A 19,689-nucleotide genomic window follows, 5' to 3' on the forward strand; every position below is an offset into this window, starting at 1 on the left:
TTTGTATTAAAATGCTCTGTTTTGATTGTTTGCCTGAAAAAAATCAACAGGAAGAATAAGATAGCCCTATCAGATACTGATTTTTCCCCTAGACCAACATATCTTTTCTGAGCCCTGTGTAGGCAGAATTGTGATGGATACTTTTGGGTGTAGTGGTGGAGAGAGGATCCAATATTTGGAGAGTGCCAGTGAGGGACATACTGCAATTGAGATGATGGTCAGGTGTGAGACTGAAGGAATGACTTTGGGATTAGAGTCACCATGGTTATTTGAGAGCCTGAGAGGAGCTATGAGGGAAAGAAGCGGATCAGTGTACCTTACTTTAATCTGTGTTTTTCTCCTGCTAGACTGCTTTTGGCAGTAAGGCCTCCTGATGCTGTCCACAGAGTTTCCTCTCTCTGTACCAGTGTGCCTTGAGGTATCCAGTACCAAACACAGCAGAGAAAAAAGTCCGAATTTTGTTTAACCCTGCATATGAGTGGATATTCATAGCAAATTCTCAAAGGTATGACTCTCATTGAAGATCATTAGGTGTTTTCTGCTTCTTGGGATTGCGCATGTTCCATGAGAAGCAAGTCTGAGTCCTCTCAGGATTCATAATAATCATTGCCCTTTATCATCCTAAATGCTATAGAGAAGATGGTTTTACGCTACAGGGTGCTGCCAGAAAGCTGTAGAACAAAATTCCTACTGAATTAACCTTTCCTTGATGTGAAGAGTAGGGAATTCTCTAGTGTGAGGTGGTGATCCAATTAGTAATAATGTTAAAGGCAATAGTTCCTATCCTACCACTGCCAAGGATACTGGTTTGAACACACAGCTTAATGCATAAAGGAACTACTAAAACTTGTACCCTGAGGCCATTCATTATGTCTACATTTTAAATAGTGTGGTTTTAAAATATATGAAAACAGGAGCTTACTAGGAGAACTACCTTAAACTAATTCCACAGACAGCACCTACTAAACTTTCACAGTATTGCCAAATTAGAGTTTAGACAGGTATCAAAAACCTGAGTGTACCTATTGTAGGGAAAAAAATACTGTACACAATGATGGTATTGAGATGTTGAGTGTCCTGTCAAATCAATCAGAGATTTTTCATTTACTTGGAGGTAGAAGTTTTACTCAACTAAAAGACCAGGTGGAGTGAGATAAAAAACAAATAATTAGAGAAGAAATGGGGAGAGCAGCTTGCTGGAAGAAGTGGTTGGAAGCATATAGCATGAGACAGAGATGCCAGGAAAGCCCAGAGTAAACCATAGGAAGAAGGAGCTGAATGAGTCTAACAGTGATGCACAATGGATATTTAAATAGTGACAGTATAATGAATTTGGATAGTCAATGAAACATACAGGATGTAGAGTTACCTGCTTAAAACCGTCAAACCGTCATCCATGAAAGACTTGGTGTTGGAATGTGATCAAAGTGGAAATAACAATAAAAACTGGTCCTATTTTAAACAGGTTTTGCTTTGCATCTTCCTGCCTAATACTTATTTTAATGCACAGTGCATAGTAGTACATAAAATTTTGGTTTTATGAGGATTTCAAGAGATACTAATTTTAAAATAAAAGTTACAAAGCAAAATGCTGGACTTGGGGTTATATTGTGGTCTGCAAATGGTGCAGAATCACTTAATAGCTGAGAAGGAGTTATTATAAACCTGGAAAGAGGAAGTAGAGAAGAATTTAGCCTTTTAATTCTCTGTTTATTTGGTCTGGAAAACACCTTACTCATTTTGAAAGACTACAAAACTGTAGTATAGTTTCAAAAATCAATAGCAACAACAATTTGGAAACTTAGATACACATAGCATCATGACAGGCTGACTGAAATGGCATTTGATTAACTTCCAAATCTTCATTTTGGGAGACTGAGCTTGTTTTTTCTTCACTGATTGCTTTTCTGTTGAAATGGCAATTACAGTTCTATCACCTTCTAAATAACTTCCCTTCTCTAAGGTCTGTAAATGCCGATGTACGGATAAATTCAATCTACCTTTCATGTTTTGATATTAATCATGCAGAAAATCTTCTTGGTAACACATTTATATTTTCTCAAAAAATGGAAACCTTTTCGGTCACTAACTGCAGTGGCTCTGCAATTTGTCTTGAAAAAATAAAAACATTTAAAATTTCTGCCTTTTAATACGGAAAAATAACCTTTTGGCTTTCATTGTTTACACCTATTTACTCTTGTTGAGACTTTGAACACAAAAATGTTTCCTCTGAGGATTTTTCATTCAGCATTCTCAAGGCTCAAGCATACTGATAAGGCCTGTGAAATGAGTGTTTTCCAGGGGAACTAAAGCTATTTACTTTCAAAGACTGACACACCAGAAAAAATATGTGAACCATGACAATTGTTCAATTTCAGTTAAATCTAAGAATTTGATGATTAAGCTGATAGACTCAAATCCATAGCCAAACACAGGCCCAGTGGCTGGCCTGAGTTGTTCCAGAGGATTTCAGTGTCCCAGTGAGAGCCTAGAAAACACCAGTGTCCCCCTTCCCATCCACCCCTTTCCCAGCGTACCTCATACTGCTGCTTTGGTAGCTATATTAGGTTACTATTTTGATGTCTGTTCTCCCTACGCAGGGCTGGGGAATGTTGGTTCCAAATAATGGGTGAACCAAACCCAACCCAGCAACTTCAACAAGTCAACCAAAGTTTACTGGAGTCAACCAAAGTACAGGGAAGTAAAAAAAAGAGCTACTCCACCAGAATTAGTTAAAATTACATTGGCAAAAATATTGGTGGGTGGAAACTGAAATCAGTCTTCATATTTAAAGTGTTACGACTTACTTCAATTAAATCTGATGTTTCTTTGCCTGCCATAAGGTACAGCAGAAGCTTGTGAAATTTTCTGTAAGTCACCATCATCTTCACCTGAATAGAAATCCATGCTTGCTTCTGGGTGGTAGGTGTTTGGCTTTCCTTGTTTGTGCACTGCACTCAGAGGTTGACTCTATGCTCATAAATTTTAGTCTAGAAAAATCTGTGGAGCTAATTCTGATCTACTTAGATTGAATAAATATATTGAGGCTACTAACACTGAATATTAAGGTCACATGTTATATCAGAGATGAGTTAATATAATATAGATTATATATTGCAGAATATAGATTCACAAGAATAGATGTGAATTCAAGAAAATTATTTTGTTTATTTGTTTTAGAGAAGTGCAATTACAGGCAGGAAAGTCTAATAGAAAGAGACACAAAATGTGTGATAATATTGCTTGCATTTTCTGCATGTTCCCATGTGATATGTGGAGGATAAGATTTAAATAATAATTTGAAAAATATTGTGTAGTCAGTCAGAAGTAACCTAGTTAAAACCCTGAACACCACTTAGGAAGTCATCTTCTGATAAATCGACTGCCAGGAAAAATGATGAGGAGGAGCTAGTAGCAAGGCCCTTCCAATGACTCACACGACAGTGGGTAAGCAGCAAACATGCCTACTGTGCTACTGCATACATTAAATATAACAAAAGGCCATGTCAGGAAGTTTCTTACATTTTTTGATTTCATGGCATGCTTTTATTATTTTCGTCATTTTTTCAGTCACAGGTTATTAGATTTACTGCAGCTTTGGAAGGTACAACAAATTACTATCTGTCCGGTATGCTGCCCCTAATGACTTTCTTAGCTTGCTCAAGTACGAACATCTTGCACTGATATTTATCAAGTGAACACAATCTTTACCTATTCATTTGTCTTAGGAATGAAGAGCATCATGTTTCTCCTGATACTGAAAGCAAGATTTCAATGAAGTCCAAAACGTTCAGTGCATAGAAAAGACAAAATTTTGCTTGGTCTTAGTGATTTTTAAAGTAAGCTGAATAAGATTTCTAGCACAACATTGCTTCAGCCATTGCCATTAATTAGAAGTTTTGTCCTTTTTTTTTCTAGGTAGTACCCTGTATAAGTTGTCACAGTACCTGTTGATCTTTTCAACAAGACTAATCAGCCTAATTTGGCTTGTAAAAAAAGTCAGTCTTGTCTGTCCTCATGCTATGGACAGAAAAACAATGCCTCTAAAAGGGCAATCAAAAATCTCATTTAATTAGAATACTGCATTAGGTACTATCAATACTATCACATAGTCACATATTTGATCAGTCTTGCTATTTGAGATATGCAAAATTGGGTTTAAACTAGATGAAATTCATCAGAGAAATTTTTGTTGTTTTTCCTGTAGATTTTATTCTACTCTCAGCTGAGTATTCTCATTGTTGAATTTCATACAAAATGATAAAAGCAAGGAAAGTTTCACAGCTTCATACAGATTTGCTATTAAATTAATTTCCCTTTAGCTACTTATAGGAGGAGTGTGATGGACACACTCAACCCCTTAACCAAACTCGTGATAGTTTGGCTTAGACTTCAAAAGAGGTAAATGCTTGAGCCATAGCCCAACCAAGAACTCTTCTAGTTGCAGTCTGTTCTCTGAAGGCCCATGAAGGCAAACAGTGACACAGTGAGCATTGGTGTGTATGAGCTTGAAACACCTGTCATGCAATTAACACGTGAACAGCAGGAAACTTTTCCAAGACTCATTTAACAGGGCACAAAGCAAGTTGTGGGTACAAGGAACCCCAGGCATATCTTTCTCATTGCAAGTAACTTGACTACAATCCAACCAGTTTATTCCACAAACACGACAGCTTAAGTGAGCCTTCTTTGAGCTCTTCCAGCCAAGCAGCCTGGCTGCATGGTGGTGGTCTCCCCTTGAGCTGGCATGCCTCTCAAGGTTACTCCTTGAGGCACACAGACCATTTATCAAGAGTAGATGTTTGGTGCATGATTGATATTACACAAAACCTTTTAGTATGGTAACTCTGATTTGTGCCTTAGTAACTGATTTGTGTCTTGGTAACTCTGATTTGTGTCTTGGTAGTTTTGAATCATTTTTCAAATGATTGTTCTATACAGTATTAAAGTGAACTTTATCACTGAACTTTGTTAAGTCACACTTTTACAACATAGTATTAAAACCATCTTTGCTAATACCTTTGCTAATACCTTTCAGCAATCTAAATCACACATTTGCGACAAGAGGGAAATGTTTTTGATGAGCTTTAGCCAAAGAAGTAGTTGGTTCCTTTGATTTAAATAGTAATTGTATCAATTCCTACAAGAAATATAGCTATTATTTTATCATAATCGCTTTACTTTTGCATAGTGAAACTCAGTGCAGCAAGAGGATTATTCTGAGTTTTATGTCTGTGACAGTTTCTATTATTCGTGTTTGAAACATGATTCTCTTTCAGACATTAGAAACAAATCTGATAGACTGAAAACATGCAGTGTGGAGGTAGAGAAAAGGACAAGAGTAAGAAATTAAATACCCCTGAGAGGTAAATATAGCTGAAATATACTTAATAACAAGAGAACTATAATAGTTGTTGAAATAACTGCTGTAAATCTACAGTGTAACCAAAACTGGGCTTCTTACAGTCTCAGTATCTTGGGTTCTAAAATAAGTTAATAAAAATGCCTCTTAAGACATCTCATTAAAATTGACTCATTATTATGGAAGTCCCATCTAATAATGCTCATGTGGCTTTATTACTTTTAGCATAGCCACAACGGCATAAAAACACAATGCTGTGACTGTGAATATATCCTTCAAATTCCGACTAAGCACTAAGCAGAGTCTCATCTGAATTATGACATGATAAATCAGTTATATCTTAACTTTGATCACGTGCTCTACCAGAAAACACTGTTTGCTCTACTGAATACTTAACTACTAAACCACTACTGTACTGTTAATATTATAGTTATCTATTACGAAAGGTTGACAGTTTGGTAGAAACTCTTATTCTCAGGCAAGTGTAATACAGATAAGAGTGCTTGTGTATAACTCATTCCAATTAATTATTTTGTTGGTATTGTACTGAGCATTAGCTGAAAGTGATTTTTTTTTTCAAATTTACTGTGCTTCAGGCTTTCAGGTAACTAATTCAATGCAAACAACAACTATGTTGTTTACAAGAGGATTGCGATAGCTTGACCAGTGCTTCCTCAATGATTGATTAGCACCCTTTGAAACAAGTTCAAAGAAGACATATTAAATGTTCTGGGGCTGCACTGGGTTGTCCAGCTGCTAAATCAGCAGAGTAGGGGAACCACCACACATTCTAACTCAGAAACATTTTTCCTGCAAGCTCTCAGTCCTGCCACACACTGTTAATGCTACTTCTAGTAAGAAGGGGCTTGTTATAGAGGGACTGAGGACAAGCAGCTTCTCAAGTATCATAACATGTTGGACTGCTCTTGCAAAGGTGACTTTACTGTTCTTCGTTGTGAAGCCACAGTATTAAGAGGGGGTTATTTGGTTTCCTTCCCACTACTTACAATTTAAAGACATGGCAGACACCTAAAACCTGCTTGATATCACTTACGATTTGTGTTCCAACGATTTGTGACCTGTTTGCGATTTGTGTGTGAACTGAACCTAGTAAACATGAAGATCTTTTTTCATAGGAACTTGTTTTCTGTAAGACAGTATGGGAAGCTGCATAGGTATGTTATTTCTTCACAACACTGTTGAGGGACAGCTTAAAGTAAAAGGAACGCATGGATATGTTTGCACTAGGAAGAAACAAAGAAATTTTAAATTCACTGTTACTAGAAACTGTTTAATGTTAGGAGCAGATAGAAAACCTGAATTATGGGTCTAGTAAAATCTGGGATAACCAAATACTTGTTTTTCTGCCTAAAAGAAGTGAAGGAAACAGACCTGAAGTTCTCAACCCCTCCAGCTACCTCTGATGGTTGGTTTAGTGATGTGAATTGTAAAGTAAGCTTAGGAGCTACATTCCAAGTTAGTGACTATTTTATACATATATAACTACAATATATGCATGCCCTTGTACAAGGGGGAGTGAGGGGCCAAGGTGTAAGAGAAGTAGGGTGAGAAGCTTATGGCAAATTTCACTGAATGAGTTCAAGCCAACAATTTGACATATCTGTACATAGATGGATGATGTATCTGAAATCACCATTTAAAGACCTCTTCAGTATAATGCAGGAAAATTCTTTGGGAATTTTTTTATAAAGATCCTCAAGCTGGAGTGTCTGCAGTTCTGGAGATAATGAGAGACATTTGTGGGCAAATGGCACAAAAGAAACTTTCCTGAGAGATGATGTTTGATGACTGCAGCAGGTGCTTCAAATGCAGCATATCTTGAATTAAAGTTCAGATGGACAATCAAGTTATTGCAGTGTAAAAGTTTTTCACACTTCAGCTGAGCCAAACCAGCTGTTTGCAGGCATGTCTTTAGCCCATAGAAAATTACAATGCAAGGATGAACAACATCCTGGTGTAGATGGTGGACGAAGAAGATGTGCAGATGTTGAATGTGATGTTGTTTTGTGTGTGCAGTCAGGCAGCTAACTGAAGAGACTGAAGGGTCCTTAAATCAATGCCTGACTTAACTCAGACTGCAGGCTAAACTACTCTGTCTTTCTTTACAGTTGATCTAGGCTGAAAGCAGGCACGAGGACAGATGCCATGACTCAGATAGTGTGCAGCAACCTCTTCCTCTAAATAGGCACCATGTGAATTTAGAGAACTGATCCTACCACCTAAACCTACAGCACACATCCTGCACAGTCACTCCCTTTGCAAATTAGAATTAGAAATAGAGAAAAACATATTTTTGAGTCCTCTGGTGCAAAGATGCAGACGCACATATGCAGATCTAGAAGCTCCATTCTGTCAGCAAGTGGATTCTGGCAGTGAGTATGTCCTTCTTGAACACTTTCCTTTACTGACAGCCTTAGGACAACAGAATTCTGTTCAGCAAACCTGCAGGAGGTTTTGGGCAAATGGGTTGGCAGAAGATTTACAGCTAAATCTAAAGAACTCAATAAAGCTTAAGATCTAAATTTAAGTCATGTTCCTCTCTCCCTCTAATAATATTTTTCATGCTAGTGGACTCACAACTAAATTTTTGTGCTGAACGGACTTCAGAGCATTAGTTATGCCCATTTAAAATATTTTTCTATTTCCTCTGCTGGTCTTAGTGATGAAAGAAAATATTTTTTAATCATTGTCCTAAATCCCTTTAGCTATATATTTGGAAAACATTATAGATTTCATTAAGAAATGTCCTTTGGAAGGGTATTTATTATTCTGAGTCCAACATTATGATTTTACTCATGGAAAGTTTGTCTTAATTATTTCACATTTAACACTTTTCCCCCAAAAGACTTGTAACTGGCTCTATTCCAAAATGACACATTTGCTATTAGTCAACTCTTGTCCTAAATAATTTAGTCTTTATAAAACAGAATAACAACAGCTGTTAGGACTTCTTGCTTTATAACAAGTTTATATGTCTACTTTACTTTTCACAAAACAGAGGGCAATTTCAGATAACAGGGCACAGAATGGGTAGAAGCAGAATGAAATTCCAAGTATTCCTTCTGGGGTGTTCACTGTGAATTTGATAGTACTGATACTGACTTTTCCTTTATACAACTATCAATGACTGGAGTAGAAAATAAAGCTTATAGGAATTGGCCATTATATCTACATAAGTATATGTAAGTACAAGTGTAAAACAGTCTAAATTACAATCTGCATCAAAAACTACAAATCTCACATCATAAAAGTACTAGTTAATACTGCTAACTGTTTGGGTAAAAAGTATAGATGAAAGAAAGTGCTTGGCAATGCACTTTCTGAGCCCTTTCTAATAACTAATGGTGTGAAACAAGGCTGTGTTTTCACACCAACCCTATTCACAATCTTTTTCAGCATGATGTTCCAAAGGGCCATGGCAGACCTCGATGATCAGGATGGTATCTACATTCAATACCATACTGATGGAAGCCTTTTCAACCTAAGGTGACTGAAGGCCCACACCAAGACCTTAAATCATCTTGTCCGGGAACCGCTTTATGCTGGTGACGCCGCCCTTGTTGCCCACACAGAAGCAGCTCTGCAACGTTTAACATCCTGCTTTGCAGAGGCTGCTGAGCTCTTTGGGCTGGAAGTCAGCTTAAAGAAGACAGAAGTTCTCTATCAACCGGCACCTCAGGAAGCCTTCCATCATCCCCATATCACCATTGGCCAATCAGAGCTCAAATCAGTTCAGCAGTTTAATTACCTAGGTAGCCTCATCTCCTTGGATGGTAAGATTGATGGAGAGATAGACAACAGGTTAGCAAAGGCATATAGTGCCTTCGGGAAGCTTCATAAAAGAGTTTGGCAAAATAAACACCTGAAGAAAAGTACAAAGATCAGTGTTTACAAAGCCATAGTGCTGTCTACTCTCTTATATGGATCTGAATCTTGGGTCATCTACCGCCACCACGGTAGATGCGTCTCCTAGAACGCTTCCATCAATGCTGCCTCTGTACAATCCTAAACATCCACTGGTCAGATGATGCGACCGATACGTCTGTTCTAGAACAAGCAGCAGTCACAAGTATTGAGGCCATGTTGCTGAGAACAAAAGCTGCGTTGGGCAGGGCACGTCTCCAGGATGAAGGACCACCACCTCCCTAAGATCTTGCTTTATGGTGAACTTGCCACCGGCTGCCACAACAGAGGAGCCCCCAAGAGAAGATACAAGGACTCCCTGAAACAACATCTCAGCCTTGGCCGTATTGATCATCATAACTGGTCTACTCTGGCCTCAAATTGGGAGGTCTGGAGACACACTATATATGCTTTTGAGAAAGCACACAGGATCACTCTTGAGGAGAAAAGACAACGCAGAAAGAATCATGCCTTGCAGAATATACCACCTAAGGAGTCTTTCTACTGTGCCTTTTGCAACTGGACATGTCTATCTCGTGTTGGCCTTTTTAGCCACCAACACGCTTGTAACAAATGTGGGTAGTGCCCTTCCCAAATCTTCGTTTGCAAACCCTAGCTATGATAAATGAAAGACACATAATTCAATTTATAATTGCCTTTCTGTGGAAAGCATCCATAGCCTGAGATGTCTTTGAAGTAATCCTTTTCCAAACAATCCTTTATCCTATCTGTTGCAGTTTTGTGTTCACTGTTCTCTGCAGGCTTTGCAAAGGAAAGTGTTATTACCCCATCATAGCAGACAGGAAACTAAGGTGAAGTGGCCTCTTCCAAAGGCTGATGGAAATGATAAGGGAGGATGAAAAGCACAGAAATTTTACATGACTGTCAATATTGGTTCTAAGCTTTAAAGTTTACAATGCTAACAACTTCTCAGCTGGAGGGTCCCAGCCTTTGCGAAGGTGGAAGGCATGAGGTTGGCTGGCTCCACTGCCCTGCTATTGGACCAGGCTGTACCTGATCGAGGCAATGCACATAAGTCCTCTTCCTTGGTCTTTTCTTGCTGCCATCATGTCAGGACTGGGGGGTTAGCACCCATGCTAGGGTGCAGAGGACACCACTGTCTACGTGCAGTGAGCTGTCTCCTCCCAGCAGTCATGCGGTCAGTAATGACATGCATTGAAACTGGAAATGGTTCCCCACCATGCCTTAGATGTGTGTCTCAGACCTCTGAGCTGTGTTTGGAACTGTGTCTGCAAAACGCTGCCACTTCAACTAATCCCATAAGATAAATTTTGGAAAGATCTTTTAACTTGGAAGCAGTACTGTGCAAACATGGCTGTGCCAATTCCAGACTTTCACAGTTAATGAAGGCTTTCTATGCTGCTTGATTTTTAGACCTTTTCCTACTGAGGCCTCTGAGAGAAGAAAAAATTCTTCTACCTCATGTGTCATTATATAGTGTAGATACATGCTAAATATGTCATACCCACAGGGTGAAATGACAGTACTGAGCAATCAGAGGCTAATACACTGTATTATGTATGTCAGCATCCCCACTGAGTTGTCTAATAGAGTCTAATGCCTAATTACTGTAAAACCTACCAGTCTTGTTAAACTGTGATCACCCCTATTGCTAATATCACTTCAGCTGGTCAGGTATTAGCCATGGTGGGAGAATATGTTTACAATTATTTATTAATTACAATATTTCAAATTCCTACAAATTCAGAGTGACAGCTTCTTACAGATATCCCTCATACTTGCAGAGGAGAACCTGTCTCTTTGAGAAAAAAGTATAATGTCATTTTTTCTACAGTGCATGTTAAAAGATCATAGAGTCACAAAATCATAGAATCAACCAGGTTGGAAAAGGCCTCTGAGACCATCAAATCCAACCTTGATCCATCACCACCATGGTTACTAGACCATGGCACTGAGTGCCACATCCAGTCTCATCTTAAAAACCTCCAGGGACAGAGAATCCACCACTTCCCTGGGCAGCACATTCCAATGTCTGATTACTCTCTCTGTAAAAAAATTTTTTCCTAATATCCAACCTAAACCTCCCCTGGCAGAGCTTAAGACCGTGCCCTCTTGTCCTACTGCTGGTTGCCTGGGAGAAGAGACCAACTCCCACCTGGCTACAACCTCCTTTCAGGGAGTTGTAGAGAGTGATGAGGTCTCCCCTGAGCCTCCTCTTCTCCAGGCTAAACAACCCCAGCTCCCTCAGCCTCTCCTCACAGGACTTGTGCTCAAGTCCCTTCACCAGCCTAGTTGCTCTTCTCTGGACCTGCTCCAGCACCTCAATATCCTTCCTGAACTGAGGGGCCCAGAACTGGACACTACTCTAGGTGTGGCCTCACCAGCATTGAGTTCAGGGGAAGAATCACTTCCCCAGTCCTGCTGGCCACACTGTTCCTGATCCAGACCAGGATGCCATTGGCCGCCTTGGCCACTTGAGCACACTGCTGGCTCATGTTCAACTTCCTGTCAGTCCACACTCCCAGGTCTCTTTCTGCCTGGCTGCTCTCCAGCCACTCACCAGCCTGTAGTGCTGCATGGGGTTGTTGTGGTCAAAGTGCAGGACCCGGCACTTGGCCTTGTTGAACCTCATCCCATTGGAATCAGACCATCTCTCCAGCTTGTCCAGGTCCCTCTGAAGAGCCCTCCTGCCTTCCAGCTGATCGACACTCCCCCACAACTTGGTGTCATCTGCAAATTTGCTAATGGTACACTCAATCCCCTCATCCAGATCATCAATAAAGATATTAAACAGGACTGGGCCCAACACTGATCCCTGGGGGATACCACTAGTAACTGGATGCCAACTGGATGCAGCACAGTTCACCACCACTCTCTGGGCCCGGCCCTCCAACTAGTTCCTAACCTAGCACAGAGTGCCCCTGTCCAAGCTGCAGGCTGCCAGCTTTTTCAGGAGAATGCTGTGGGAGATGGTGTCAAAGGCTTTGCTGAAGTCCAGATAGACTACGTCCACAGCCACCAGGCGGGTCACCTGATCATAAAAGGAGATCAGGTTGGTCAGACAGGACCCGCCCTTCCTAAACCTGTGCTGGCTGGGTCTGATCCCTTGTCCATCTTGTAGGTGTTCTGTGATTGCACTTAGGACAATCTTCTCCATAACCTTGCCAGGCACTGAGATCAGGCTGACGGGCCTGTAGTTTCTCGAGTCCTCCTTGTAGCCCCTTCTGTGGATGGGCATGACATTCTCCAACTTCCAATCATCTGGGAACTCCCTAGTGAACCAGGACTGTTGGTAGATGATGGAGAGCAGCTTGGCAAGCTCTTCCGCCAGCTCCCTCATCGCCCTAGGATGGATCCCATTTGGTCCCATAGACTCATGAGGATCCAAGTGACTCAGCAGGTTGCTAACTGTTTCCTCCTGGATTACAGAGGGGCTTTATGCTATTGATGTATTTGTATAAACACTTCTGTTAGTCCCTAACAGAAGTGGCTAGATTAAGTTCAAATTGTGCCTTTGTCTCCCTAATTTTCTTTCTACATGACCTAACCATATTCCTAAACTCTTCATGAGTAGTCAGCCCTTTTTCCCATAGTTGGTAAGCTCTTTTTTTTCCTCTAATTTCTTTCAAAATCTCCCTGTTGAAGGATGAGAGGATTCAGGTTGTAGTAGCTTCTCCTGGGGATAATACTATTCAGGATATATAAAATCAAGAGGGTCTTGTGTTGACTAAAGGGACACAAACCTGCAAATTAAAAGTAGGTTTAAATTGCATTTGCAGCAAGCAATATAAACCACTGGTTATTCACATGCTCTGTTGCTCCAGACTTGCTGCTGGTTCAGCAGGGTCCCTTGCTAACTGACTTCTGTTGGATTCACTGAATGATCTTTATAGTGCACTCATGAGTAAATGTGTGTTAAATAGCAAGCAATGACAATGAGCGACAGAAGTGCTTTCTTCTCAAAGCAGAAGAATGTGAAAGCCAGGAAGAGATGGAGGGTATTACAGAATCTAAACCAATGTGACTGTTTCATTCTTATTAGGAATGCATAAAAAGGTATAAATTTGACTTTCCAAATATTTTTTAGAGTTACTCTAGAAGAACTTAACGAGTTTAGCACCATGATGGGCATTTCATGAAAGGTGCAGCCTCAGACTGAAAACCCAAACATTTCTTAGCCAAACACGTCTAAGGAAAAATCCTTCCATCAAAAATATCTGTATCTGCCAACACTGCAGAGTATATACATGGAAGATAAGGACTGGGGACTGTGAGGGAACGCTTGTTTACTAACAAAAAGGTTCCCCATTCTAGAATCTTGTTTAGTTTTGAAATGTTCCAGTTAAAAAAAAAATGAAAACCACACTATAATTTCCTTTCTCATCTACATTTCAGTAAACAAAAAATAATAAATGTAAACCAATTCAACGTACATTTAATTTCCTTTCTAAAATAACAAAGTGTAGTAAAATGTATTTTTCTTGTTTCTCCTCAGAGGTTCCTATTCTTAATTGATACTGCAGTATAAGAAGAGCGTAGGACTATGCACTAGTTACAGAACATCACAATGTTGCTGTGAGCTTATTTTGTTAATCCAAACTGTTGGTTCTCTGTGGTTACTTGTAGGAACCATATAGACAGACACGGCGTGATTATTCCTTACCAGCTCATTGCTGCCATCCTCATCAAAATCCTCCTCTATCCCATCAGTCATATCTTCTCCATCCCCATCTGCATCTGGCCCTCCTTCAATTGGCTCTTCCGTAGAGTTATCTGCATTCTCTGATATGCATTCCTCTTGAATCAAATCAGCATTATCTTCCATTTGTTTCTTTTGGGCTTCTGTAAGGAAAACATACTCTATAGAGATTCAGTAACCTTTCCTATTGGTGGCAAAGGGAAGTGCTCTGAGGAAGAAACGTAAGCTTTCCATCTCCATATATGCTAGCTTTGTAAAACTCAGTGTGATAATATCTACCAGGCAAATAGGATTGAAAACCTTGTTTTCAAAAATTAGTTTATAAATCATTCACAGTATCAATATGGTCACCTATCATCTATCCTATGCAGTGGATGAAAGCTTCATTTACTAGTGGATCCAGCTTTTTGATTTTCTCTACTTGACTTTGCCTTGGGAATCCTATTGGCATAGTTACCATATATTTATTTATATGCAGCCAATGAGACGTACATAAATCTCTATGCTCTAAGTGGAAGGCTGTTAATTTCCAATAACTGAACAAGAATTTGCCTGAATTTCCTGTGAATATATCTCAACAACTTTATAGATAATCAACAAATCTTTCTAGTCAGGTTTATTATGTTTTTTATGGAGTAAAGTGAGAGTTACTCCTCATTGACATAATACGCTGAACTAACTGGAGAATGCCCCTCTCCAGTTACCCTCATATAGGCTTACTATATTTTTGCAAAGTGGTGAAAAGAAAGACCATTTCCATGGAGGCCTGAAGTATCTGTTCTGGTTGGCTTCTTGCAGATATCTGTGTTGTTATGATTAAGTATTGCAAAACTCCTGGATATGCTGATGAACTTCATCCAGTAGCAGAAATCCAGAGGAGGATTGATGGAGGAATGACAGAGACTGACTAGGCAGAAGAGTGGTTGGAGGGATAAAGTCTTATTCCTCTGGACATCAGGAGCTTAGATGAAAAGCTTTATATACTCAAAGTGAATAGGGGCCAGAGAATTGATTGCACTGGTAGCTAGAAAAACAATGTCTTTTCAGTATGAGGGTGATGAATGCTGAAATTTCTAGAACAAAAACATTTCTTTATAAGACTGACTGTTCTGTAGTGCTAGTAGTGCATCATATATCTTGTTGGACAGTCAATGAATCAAGGATTGCCTTGGAGCTCTATATTTTTCAGGTCTATGAACATTTTATTATTTTGCCTTAAGTTATTATCTGCTACACGTACTATTCAAATCTACTTGTATTTTTCTGTACCATAGTCTTAAAGCAAGACATTTGTTTTACCTTTTGCCTTTGCGCATTTATTTTGTCATCTCTTTAACCTTTCCTAGTCTTTAGCCCCTCATTTTTAAATTGGTTTACTGAAGACACAGAACAATTAAGCTTTCCTCCCTTAGTCAGTTAATGTTTTCAGAAAGATTCTTGCATTTAAAGAATTAAAAGTTATCTTAGATAGCTGCTCCAACAGTACTGTATTAGCAGAAGATTCAGCCCATGGAGCCTCATCTTCTATTGGTAAGGTGTTTTGTAAAATATCATACTAGTTATAAGTCATTGTATTGCTTGCCTTACTGCACAAAGAAATGTGGATTGAATCAGCTATGCCTACTATGTCTGGCCCCACCACTTCCTATCTCAAGCCACTTCTGAGAACACTCAGCTGTGGCAGTGACAACTGAATCAATTTTGGTCAAGGCTTTTAAAAAAGGTTTGCTAAAATGACAGACTCCATACATTTAAATGAGAAACCTTCTAGGATACATCTGCTAAAAAATTAGGTCACTTACTTAATTGTCTTAATGAGAACATACCCTTGATTCTTCAGAGGAGTCTAAAATACCACCTCAGTACCCAACTCTTTTGGTCTTTATTGGGAAGCTAAACTTAAGATCCTAACTTTCAGCCCCTATCTCTAATATTACAGGGAGAATATTCTCTAACAATTTTGTCACATCAAAACATTCCCATCTTCCTGATTCAGATTTTTACAAACAATGGAGCTATTCCAACAATTTTCCTATGTGTAGGAAATCCTATTATCTATATTCTCCCTATTGGAATGGTCGGGGTTTAATAACAGAAAAAGATAGAACATCAACTGGTACTGTAAGTAGAGTTTTCATGCAGCTGTAGAGCAGTAACCAATGTATGCACTGAGCTTGTCCACTTGTAACCTGTCACATTCCTCCAGATGTAACAGCTTTTAAGATTAAACATTAAATATTCTTCATGGTAGTGCTTCAAACCTAAAAAACCAGAAGGACAAGATGATGGCTTGATTTTTGTTTTGTGCAAAAGAGACACAGATCCTCTCTCTGATCCCAGTCTTAGCGAGGCCACACCTTCTGGCAGAGGAAAGTAAGAATTAATATTGCCAAACCACAGAGAAGGAATAAAATCATCTCATCATCTCATGTCTGAGACTGTAAATGAAATAGTTTAGCTACTAATGTATCTTACACAAATCTTTTAGCTGACGAATCAATCATCTGCAGACTAATCAGCCAGGCTGCATAACTCTCCTTGTCAGCTCAGGAGACTTAAATGGGTTTCCATGCTTACCGGTATCTCAGAGGTGTTTTTCCCCTCACACACTCCATTGGGAGGCAAGGGATATGGGGGATGGGTTCTGCACCTGATGTTTTAAAACTCCAACATTTTGAAACCACTTTTCAATCTCAGGGTATTCATTGCTTGTCTTCAAAAGGCATAACACTATGATTCAATACAAATCAACATTTTCCTCCTTGAGCTGATTTCTATTTAAATGAGTTCACTACAGTCCATTAGCAAAAGTGAAAATTGGATATCAAAGTACAATGATGTGCAGATTGTTTTGCATAGTAATGGATTTTATATAAAAGCTCCCTAAAGCAGGGATGCACCATCTCAGAGTATTTCAGTTCACAAGTGATTCAATGGAATGCCTTGTAATTACATCTTCACTGATTATACCGACTTTGTCTAACTTGCATAAAGTTCAAAATAGAATATAATGAACACATATTGTGTACAGTTCTCCTGAAAGAGATAATCAAACTCTGTACTAATGGTTTACCTTAGACTTGAAAAAAACCCTCAACTTTGTGAGATAAACTATAACAGCTGAGGGATTGGTCCTTGTTGTCAAAAGAGACTTAGAAAGTGATTCTGAAGAGAAGGTAGTTTATTTTTTTAAGTGGTTTTCCTTTTTATAAAGTTACCTGGGAACAGGAGGGATCCAGACCTAAATATCTATATTGCCCATGTCAGGTCCATGGCCCTCAACCTCTAATTCCCAGTAATGTTTTACTCAGTCTTGATGGAACTCTTTTTATGTGTCCTGATGGGATTTTTGGCTTCATGTAGCTCGCTACTGCCAAACACCCAGGCAGCTGCGGGTTCTGAGGCAGAATTTCTTTCACACATTTCAAGCAAAGTGCGTAATAAGTTTTCATCAATGAATGGAGCAGGGAAAAAATCATTGAGTTTTTCATGAGGTACATCTGCCATTGGCCTACTGGCTCTCAACAAAATCAGCTCCTGTACAAAGATATACCATGTAATCTATAAGGAAATGGCAAAGAAAATATCATAGACAGTCATAAGAATTGAGTTTGTTTTCTATATATACCACAGTGAAAATACAACCTTGTAACTCTCAGCATGACTTTAAAGTGCTGCCAAGTGAGATCATTCAGCTAAAAAAATGAACACTGCAATGACAGTAATAAAGATCTCGATTAAACTATAAAGCAGAGTTGGACTTCGTTATTTCCAAGGTTTGCTTCTAAACAAAACATTTTAAGCCAGAGGAAAGCTAAACTAGAGGTGTGACCAATTTTACAAAGAGGCCATAGTTTCACTCAAAACCTGAGGTTGGAAGGGGTTTCTGGACTTTTCAAATCCAGTCCAGTGAGGGACAAACTTGGGTTTGTCCATGGGATCTTGGCCCAATGAGTTTTGAACATCTCCAGGGATGGAGCCCCTACAGTCTCTCTGGGCAACCTGCCATATTGCTTAGTTGCATCTCTTTTCCTTATATCGAACAGAATTTTTTCCTTGCTTCAACTTGTGACCATTGCCTATTGCTCAGGCAATAATTGTTGATATAGACCAGGTAATAATTCTTAATGTGGATAGCGCTACTGTCCCCATGGTCAACAAGCTCTAACTTACTTCTGTTCAGTCAGGTTTGAGAGATGTTTCGTTTCCAGAGCATCCAGAAAGATTTTTTTTTCCAATTCTTGCAATGATGGTGCATGCTCTGTAAAGAATATTAATCTATCCTCATAATAGTTCTACCTGAGAGGTAATTTACCTTGCTTCAGGCCTTCATTATGTAGCAAAATTTCTGGAAAGCTTCCATTCTCTTTTGTCTATCTGCTTGACTGGTAACTAGGTTCTAATTTAATCCATTTCACTACAAATTGCTTTTACCTACCTGCTTCAGCTTTTTGCTGCTTTTCAATCTTTTCCAGTCTCCCTAGCAAGGAGTCAATTTTTGTTTTGATTTGGGTTAATTCCTTCTTGATTGTTTGCAACTCATCTGATTTCACTGTGGAAAGAGAGCAAAATGCAAACCATGAAATAAGCTATATTTGTGGTGACCTTCCCCCACTCAAGCAAAACATGCTCTTTTTTCTTTTCTCTTTTCTCTCTAGTAGAAAGTCTGCTCCCTCATTTCTGTCAGTATTTTTAGAGATTTAGCTTTTAACATTAACATTTTTAGTTAAATGGCTGAATCCCAGGAAATCAGAGGATTCTAAACCCTAATGGCAAGAGTCCCTGTGATGTGTATTGTTCTGTAATAATAATTTCAGGCAAAACATCTCAAGGGCATTCTTCATAAATCCAAGTCACTTTTACTGAAAAACAGCCTATAGTGAAATAATGGTTCAAATATCACCAACAACTCTCAGTCTTGCAATGAGATTTTGTTGGACTATTTTGTATAATAGTGACAACAATAAAAAGATCCCTCACAGTACATATTTTTCAGCAAGAGTGAATAGTAATATAAGTGCTAGGGCAGCCAGAAAAGTAATGTTATGTTCCAGACAAAAGCTTCCTTGCAATAGGTGTTAAATTTTGTTGCTTCAAAAGCTTTCAGTTCTGGTGATTTTTTTGTACTTTTTCCAGCTATGGATAACATATGAAAATATTTCGTTTTATGAGCACAGACAAGGACATGGAGGCAACACCTATAAATTCAAAGTTTGAAGTTTCCAAATCTTTGTTGCCTTGCATTACTCCAGTTTTGTTCCTTATTGCACTCCCATTGTCTAACGTAAGAAGGAGTAACTGCTTTGGAGGTGTTTTGGCTTCAAAAGAAACAGCACTGCAGCCCTCATAAATAACCTCATTATTATGGCCTTATCAGGACATGTTTTTATGCTCAGAAAGTAGTCCAATCAAATTCACTTGCCCTGTTTGTGCTAGGATATCATGTGGAAAAGGTCAAGACGAGAAAATGGGAACCTTGTGCTAGCATAGGAGAGTAGACATTTATAAAGGGTAAGAGTAGGTAACATAACTGTCATTCTTACAAATCTTGTAGGAAGAAATGGACCACCACTGTGAGGGACTGGCAATGGAAGAGCTGTGTTACTCATCCATCCTTACCACTGCTGTAGGAGGATGTGAATTGACTTTGGTGTCAGTATCCAGAGCATCAGTATACACAATAGGAGGGCCCTGTTTGTGCCCAGGAAAAGGGATGTTCTGC

At 39.1% G+C, this 19,689-nt stretch overlaps 1 protein-coding gene across 3 annotated transcripts in view; it reads right to left on the reverse strand.

Moving 5' to 3' along the window:
* Nucleotides 1–19,689, reverse strand: part of RALYL (RALY RNA binding protein like) — a 374,061-nt gene that overhangs the window by 6,172 nt on the left and 348,200 nt on the right. For 2 of the 3 annotated variants that reach the window (XM_032689791.1, XM_032689807.1), the window contains 2 exons: nucleotides 18,406–18,519; nucleotides 13,932–14,110 (listed from right to left, as the gene is read on the reverse strand). In XM_032689791.1, coding sequence (XP_032545682.1) covers nucleotides 13,932–14,110; nucleotides 18,406–18,519 — 293 coding nt within the window. The remainder of the gene's footprint in view (nucleotides 1–13,931; nucleotides 14,111–18,405; nucleotides 18,520–19,689) is intronic. The other variant, XM_032689798.1, reaches the window with a different exon arrangement.

Source organism: Chiroxiphia lanceolata, chromosome 1 (assembly GCF_009829145.1).
Source record: "Chiroxiphia lanceolata isolate bChiLan1 chromosome 1, bChiLan1.pri, whole genome shotgun sequence".
Classification (NCBI taxonomy): domain Eukaryota; kingdom Metazoa; phylum Chordata; class Aves; order Passeriformes; family Pipridae; genus Chiroxiphia; species Chiroxiphia lanceolata.